The 7,828-nt window shown below is 31.1% G+C and overlaps 1 protein-coding gene across 1 annotated transcript; it reads left to right on the forward strand.

The window, feature by feature from the left end:
* The first annotated feature begins 1,708 nt into the window (after nt 1–1,708).
* Nucleotides 1,709–7,137, forward strand: LOC111713086 (uncharacterized). The gene is made up of 3 exons (XM_023487879.1): nt 1,709–1,776; nt 3,669–3,778; nt 6,610–7,137. The coding sequence occupies exons 1-3, from the start codon at nt 1,741–1,743 to the stop codon at nt 6,956–6,958; spliced, it is 495 nt and encodes a 164-aa protein (XP_023343647.1). The 5' UTR covers nt 1,709–1,740; the 3' UTR covers nt 6,959–7,137.
* The last annotated feature ends 691 nt before the right edge of the window (nt 7,138–7,828 follow it).

Raw genomic sequence — 7,828 nt, forward strand, 5'->3', positions numbered from 1 at the left:
TTCCGACAAAAAATGAATAGAAATTCCACTGCAGAAAAGTAGGGAATGTCTGTTGCTGCAATAAAAGTTTGAATTACCCACAAAATGAAGCAGATATGGGGGCAGTCTCTTCTTTTTACTTCCAAGGAACTGATTACTCAAATCAAGCTTGAAATTTTTTACTCTACATGTAAAAAAGTTAAAAGAATTAGAAAATTAGAGTTTATGGCTATTAATCATTGCATAGTATTTAAAATTGTTAATTGATAAAAGTGCGCAAACTATAGGTACAGATATTTTAAGAAATTAAGATAAAAGAATGTTTACCAACAAGGATGTTTGATGCTTTTATGAGAAAAAAATGTCATGCGAATTTCACCTAAAAAGATTTTTAGCCCACTTTCCTTAATATTTAAAGTAGACATAAAAGAAGATTAGTATGAGTTTAAAACTCTTAAAACTCGTGAATATTCCTTTTAAGTAGAATATTTATAAATCATCCCTTTCTCGTAATATTTCATACAATATTTGACATTTCTATAAGAATGTTGTGTTTGGACTCTTTACAAATGGTTTTCATACATTGCACTGTAAATATTGAACATAAATACATTCTTAAAATCAATTGACCCATTTTCCGATTCACTTGGTTTGAAAAGTTGGCTTATATACCTACTGCCTGAGTCCTCGGGCATACTGCCTAAATGCCTTCTTTTCCCTTTTGCAGATTGCACAGTTTTTGCAAAGTAGTTTTGCGCATATTTATTTATAGATGCCTGTAAATGACTTAGCATATTTTCAGCTTTTTCTTGAATTTACGTTTTAAATGTTGCAAATATTTTGGCCTATTTTTTAAAAAATGTACAAGTACTTCCTGTAAACTAAAATATACAATACAAAAAGTCTTTTTTATTTGTCCTCATAAAATATCAATGTGTTATCAATGTAAAAAGTTGCTGAACTCTCTTTGAACGTTACATTACCCAAAAAGTATTAGTATGGATATTTCAGGCAGAGGATACGTCAGTAGGAATGGGTTTAAGGTTACATGGATTTCTTTATTCTGATTAGGGTAGGATTTGCGATCGCCAACCAATAAAAATGATAGACCAATGCTTACAGAGTGTTCGAAAGATTTACTATAAGCTTCGGCTACAACATTAGGATTTCTATAGTATATGACAAAAAATTTATATGAGACCGCAAAATACTTTAAACGATGCGCTAGAAACAAGCTTTAAAATCTTTTAAAAAAATTGAAAACAAGAACACAAACACATATAATCACCACACAAAAAATGAATAAACGTAAACACACGGAAATTTTTAAAAACCCAAAAGCTATAGCATAAATCATGCAGTAAACATTAAAAGTCGAACACATAAATGTAAAAAAATGAATAAACTTTTTTTTAAATATCAGAACATTAAAACATGAACATCTAATAACTAAATAAAAACTATGATGTCTCACATCATGTTTTTTTTTAAATTGCAAATATGTAATTGACGGTGTTGAGAGATGAAACTTTTTAAAAAATATATTTTTCTCGGCTTCAAAGAATCAAATTATCCTGGTCTGGTGAGAGAAAATGTATTTTCTCTTTTAACTTTTTTGTTCAATCTTCAGCAAGATTTTTTAAAATTTTAAATTAAATAAATGTTGTACATCTTTATAGTCTTTTCCTCTTTTTGTACTTTTTAGAAACTTAATTTTCTTTTCAGAAAATGTTATTTTTGAGGGGCTGTCTTGCTTTCTTGATGCTTGCTGACACTTTTCAAACTTCAGAAATCCAGGTATACCTTTACAGGCCAAACTTAATAGATCAGAGCTGGGAACTCTTGAATAGTGGATATCGGGATAAATGCTTGATCTACTCTTTTTCTTAATCTCCAGATTAAATAATGCTTCTTCTCCTCTTGTTATTAATCTCCAGATTAATTAACCAATCGTGATGAAGGATATCGCATTCTAAAGTTTTCAGCTCTGATCAGATCAGAATATTCTGCTGAAAATATCCAGCTAAGAATATATCCTACTAAGAATATCCTACTAAAAATATCCAGAGCTATGAATATCCAGCTAAGAATATCCTACTAAGAATATCCAGCTAAGAATATCCTACTAAAAATATCCAGAGCTATGAATATCCAGCTAAGAATATCCTACTAAGAATATCCTACTAAGATTATCCTAATAAGAATATCCAGCTAAGAATATCCTACTGCAAATATCCAGCCAGGAATAATCTTCTAAGAATATCCAGCTACGAATATCCAGCTAGGAATATCCTGCAAAGAATATCCTGTCAAGAAAATCCAGATAAGAATATCAAGCTAAGTATATCCTGCTAAGATTAATCCGCTAAGAATATCCCGCTAAGAATATTCTGCCAAGAATATCCAGCTAAGAATATCCAGCTACAAATACCAAGGTAAGAATATCCAGCTAAGAATATCCTGCTGAGGATATCCATCAAGGAATATCCAGCTAAGAATACCCTATTAAGAATATCCAGCTAAGAATATCCTGTTAAGAATATCCAGCTAAGAATATCCAGCTAAGAATATCCAGCTAAGAATATCCAGCTAAGAATATCCAGCTAAGAATATTCTGCTAAGAATATCCTGCTAAGATTATCCTGCTAAGAATATCCTGCTAAAAATATCTAGCTAAGCATATCCTACTAAGAATATCCGGCTAAAAATAATCTGCTGAGAATATCTAGCTTAGAATTTCCTGCTAAGAATATCCTACTGTGAATATCCTACTAAGAATATCCAGCTAAGAATATTCTGGCTATATCGAAATAAATTAATTTTTAATTATTTATTTAAAATCCCATATACTAATCTGCTTTATATACTTTTAAAACAGAATTCAAAGCAAAAATAAAACACTAAAATTATAACGATGTTGTCGTCAAATGAAATACTTGATAATTTGGTGAAAGAATATAATTATGTTACAGGGAACTAAGAATATAAAAATAAGACTAATGCTTTAAAGTCGTCTTCCTATTTCACAGTTTTCTGGTTCTTACTGTATAACACATATTTTACAAGATTTAATTTTCTCTACCCTGAATTAATTCTTTTACAGTATTTTTTTTATTTAAAACTTGCGTAATTTTTGTTTTCGACTCAGTAAATACAATTCCAAAATATATATTTTTTTTAATTTTAAATTTTTGTTCTAATCCTTGAACCTACATATCCTTAGATTACACATTTCACCAAGTTTGACATTTCAATTAAACAACCTTGCTTCCGAGTTTTAAATTATTATGCATGAATCTCCACAAAGGATAAACCTAATGTAATAATGTAGGTAATTCTGTTCATAAATATGCATAATTAGTAGCTAGATGCTCGCAACTAATCTGATATTTTACATCTAAAAATATGAGCAAAATAAGCATAAAATGAGTTCAATTGCTTTTCAGCGACAGGAGAGCACCAATCATGGTTGAGCAGTTTTTAGTTGATCATCTGGAAAAAAGTTTCGGGTGCATGGGGGGGAAGATTTCTGGTAACTTGAAGACTGCAGAAAGCATTACAATTATGTGGATACCCAAACAAATTTTTGCTATTGATATGTTCCACACGCCGAGCTATATTCTTTATAAACTAATCTTTGATTTTGATTAAATCTTTGTTGACAGATGATTAATCTTTAATATTTTAAGGACAGTATACTGATAGAGAATCTCAAGTATGGTAACTTTTTAACATCTACAGACGAGAAATATTATCTTAAAATCAGCGAGGAAAGGACAGCTCATAGATCGGAACCAAGGTCAGTCATTCTTAAAATTCTGACTGACCAACTCTAGGAATCTTGTAGATCCTGACATAATGCAGTCTAGGCTTGGGGTCTTTGGTATACCTAAAATTTAGAAAAGCATAAACTTTTTGTATTGATCACATTTGTTGCATACAGAAGTAACCAGAACACAGTGGAACTAGATATGTAGTCATTAAAAAAAAACTGAATAGACACGTGATTTTCAAGCAAACCTCCTATTTAAGAGTGCTAAGTCGTGCATGTGCCGCAAGAAATGTTTAAAGAGATTCCATATTTAAAAACAATAAATTTCTATTAAAAGTAACAAGAATATCCTATTAATCCTTGATTAAGATTTGTCTACAAGCATGTTTTATGAATAAATCAATTACAAAATCCATCCAATCGTTGTCACATATATCAATATAATGAAGACGACTTTCGATTTGGTTTCTACTAAGCTGTTCAATTAGCATGGAAAAGCTGCTAATTAACACGCTTCTAACTTTATACCCGTGAACTTCAAATTTGAAAAAATGCTTTTTAGAGATAAAAACTTCAAGTTTGTTTTTAATCTTCATGGCATAAACAATCTCATCAAGAACTGACGAGGGTCAACCCAGACCTAAATATATTTTCAATAAAATATGGAACTAACATCTACTTTATTTACTCTACACAGGGGTGGATACAAGGGGAGGTGGGGGGACATTCGCCCCCCCTGACAGATTCAGGGAGGGGCGTAGCCCCCCCTGAGATTTCGAGGCAAAACATGTTCCCAATTTGATAAATGTTATTGTTATCGATAAATTTAGAATTAGAAATTTGTAAGTTAAGTTATAATATTGTTTATATCTAGTGATGTTTCTTAATCAATACTCATTTATCAAAATTGTAATATTGTTCCTAATTTTCATGCATTTAAGTATAACTAGTAATTTCTTTTTGTTCTTAAATTGCTAATGTTCCTATTATTGTTCCTGTTCCTGTGTCCGACCCACCTTAAATCCCCTGTCCTAATCCTTTATTTTTGTTCCTAATTCCTGAACAATCTTTTTATTGTTACTAAATCCCTGTCCGAATCCTTTAATTTTGTTCCTAATTCCTGAACAATCTTTTTATTGTTCCTAAGTTCCTGTCCTAATCCTTTATTTTTGTTCCTAATTCCTGAACAATCTTTTTATTGTTCCTAACAAAATTTTCAAATGAATTAATGTTTGCCACAAACTCTGATATTCTAATCCCTATGTTTTTGTAACCCGAGATGGAATTTAAAGAATTTGAGCCGCGGTTTAAATCTGCAAAAACCCGGTTTAAATTAAGCGCCGGCTTAAATCTTGAAACTTTTGATGCAATTTTAAGTGGAACCAACCATATTTAAGCCGCGGCTTAAATTTAAACCGCCGCTCAAATTCTTTAAATTCGGCCACCGGTGTCGTCGACCAAAGATAAGGTATTTCAAACTATGATCTATGTAATTTAAAAAATCTTAGTTTTACAACACCAGGTTGCAAGGATTTAGGAATTAGAAAATTTGATATTTGGGCAAATACCCAATATCTTAAACAAAAATACTCTCCATCGACCATCAGTACGATTAAGTGTTCTGTTGATAGATAATTTTTAGTTAATATTTGTTAATATGTTCATGTCAGAAATTATTGTACAGTTTTCAATATTAAAGATTTCAATAAAAAAGAATCAACCATATTGTAGAAATATCGTAGAATTCACGTCAAACTAATGTAAATTTTATATGTTTTCCATCATAACTCCTCTTATTTACTTATTAAAGATCTATTGAGAAGAACAAAAATGTTTTGATACTCTTCTATTTAACCGGATACAGGAATTGAGTCTTTGTCACAAACTCTAATTTTCTAATCTCTTTATCTTTGCAGCTTAATGATGTCACCTTTGATATCTCTAATTTAGACAACTAGAAATTCAAGGCGCTTCGCGCCCTTCTTTCTAGCCTTAGAGGGCGCTAATTTTTAAATAACAGAACAGAAAAGTCGTATTGGATATATTGATATGAAGGCTGACCACTGTAAATTACATTTCATAATACAACGAAAGACCAACTACGTAAAAAAAATTCTGCTTTTGGTTTGATAAAATTAGCTCTTATAGAAATAAAACGCAAACACAAACAAAATTAATTATTTTATGGAGGGGAAACTTTCGGGCCTCAAATCAGTGAATGCAATTTATCCAAAACAAGTGTGAGAAAATTTGTTGTTGTTGTTTTCTGCAAATAAATATAAAAACATGAAAATAGTAACCAAGTCGAAACAAATCAAAAGAGAAATATATTTTGAAACTTTTCTGACTTTGAGATCTTTGTCAGGCTTCAAGCCTTTGATATAATTTAAACAAATTCTACTTTTAGATTCAGAAAATATTTTCATATTTGGAGATTGGAAAAATTCTTTTTGCAAAGGAATTGAGTTTTTGCCACAAACTCAAATCTTCTGATTCCAATATCTTTGCAACCTGATGGTGCACACCTTTGATATTTCAAACTTAGAATATTTTATCTATAAGTATTAATAGTTTGAAATATCTAAGGTCTTCGACATTAGGTTACGAAGATATAGAGATTAGAAAATCAGCGTTTGTGGCAAAAACTGAACTCCTTTCTAATGTTGTCAATATTTATAAGAAACACCCAAATTTTTGTCGGATTTTTTTGACAATTGCTTTTCTTGACTTTGAATTCTAGAATTGGGCGTTTTGAATTTGCTTTCAAATTAAAAATTTTCTAATAATCGAAAAAGAATGTTTAAGTTTAAAACAAGTTTTAAAAGAGACCAAATAGAAAACATTAAATCATGTTTCAGATCGATCCAAAATAATTTTGAGAATTTCCTGCTGAAAGTCCGGGACTTGAGGAGAAAGAAGAAGGATAAAGAAAGGGATAGATCTGACCGGTTGTGGGACCCAACTCTGGAAATGGTTCGAAGAACCCAGGGATCTGGAAAACTAGTTCTAGAAAAGATCCGCAAAAATGAGAGCACAGAAGAAACCCCCAACAGACTAAACACAAAATCAACAGAACTGAAGAAATCTCGACTCATGATGGGGAAAACCCCTTTCAAAGTTGGGGAAAATTTGGATCACCAGGGGAAATTTTCATTTCACACTGTAAACTTAAACAACAAAACTATCGTAGCTGTTACATTTCTTTGATAACTGTCAATAACATTACAACATTTAAAACCATGAAAAACAAACATAATTATTAAATCTATTGGATACTGTTTTATACAGGAATCAAATAATAGATTAAAAACATCTCTTGGCTTGCATGGTTTAAGTCATCTAGTGAGTTGATGGCGGCAATAAACTATTATAATTATAATCGATTAAACCCAAACAAACAAACAAACAGACAGACAAGCCAAATTTATATATAGATTTGATCCAACAGAATTCAATTCTTGAATTATCTAAGGTCTACGACATTGCAAACAGGGGGGCTGGATCTTAGCTACCTCTTATGTGTATATTAGCCAGACACCTAAGACAGTTTACTGATAAAGGATAAAAAGAGATTATGGCATAATCATACAGTTCAAACATCGAATATGCAGTTCGCTTTTGTATGGGGAGGTTGCTTATCTTTAATTTTACTGAGTCTTATCAGAACAGTTTATTAACGATGAAATATTGCTCTATAAAAGACGTCCTCCTGTGAAAATGTAATCCTGCACACGATAATGGTGTAGTGGATTTTATTAGTTAAATGGAAAATAAATTCTCCATTTAAATATTTTCAGAAATCACCCCCGAGTACTGTAGTATACAGATTGACCTTTGAAACATAGATGGATTGACTCTTTATAAATAAAGGGTTTAGAATATAAGTTGTGGCAAAGACTCAATTACTTTTTTCTCACACTTGTGCATAAAATCAATACTAATTGAGCTACAAGGTTTAAAGTCAAACCAGTATTTTTGCATAAATTTCTGCTGTTCAACAAACACTCTAAAGTATGTTGTCCAACCAACACCCTAAAAGTCTACTGTTCAACAAACACCCTAAAAGTATGTTGTCCA

Source organism: Eurytemora carolleeae, unplaced genomic scaffold (genome assembly GCF_000591075.1).
Source record: "Eurytemora carolleeae unplaced genomic scaffold, Eaff_2.0 scaffold1374, whole genome shotgun sequence".
NCBI classification, from domain to species: Eukaryota; Metazoa; Arthropoda; class Copepoda; order Calanoida; family Temoridae; genus Eurytemora; species Eurytemora carolleeae.

Bases quoted from the DNA above. Each gene is read 5' to 3' on its own strand.
- LOC111713086 (XM_023487879.1), top strand. From the start codon at position 1,741: ATGCTTGCTGACACTTTTCAAACTTCAGAAATCCAG. The intron at 1,777-3,668 runs GTATACCTTTAC...TAATATTTTAAG, and splicing joins TTCAAACTTCAGAAATCCAG to GACAGTATACTGATAGAGAA. The intron at 3,779-6,609 runs GTCAGTCATTCT...ATCATGTTTCAG, and splicing joins GCTCATAGATCGGAACCAAG to ATCGATCCAAAATAATTTTG.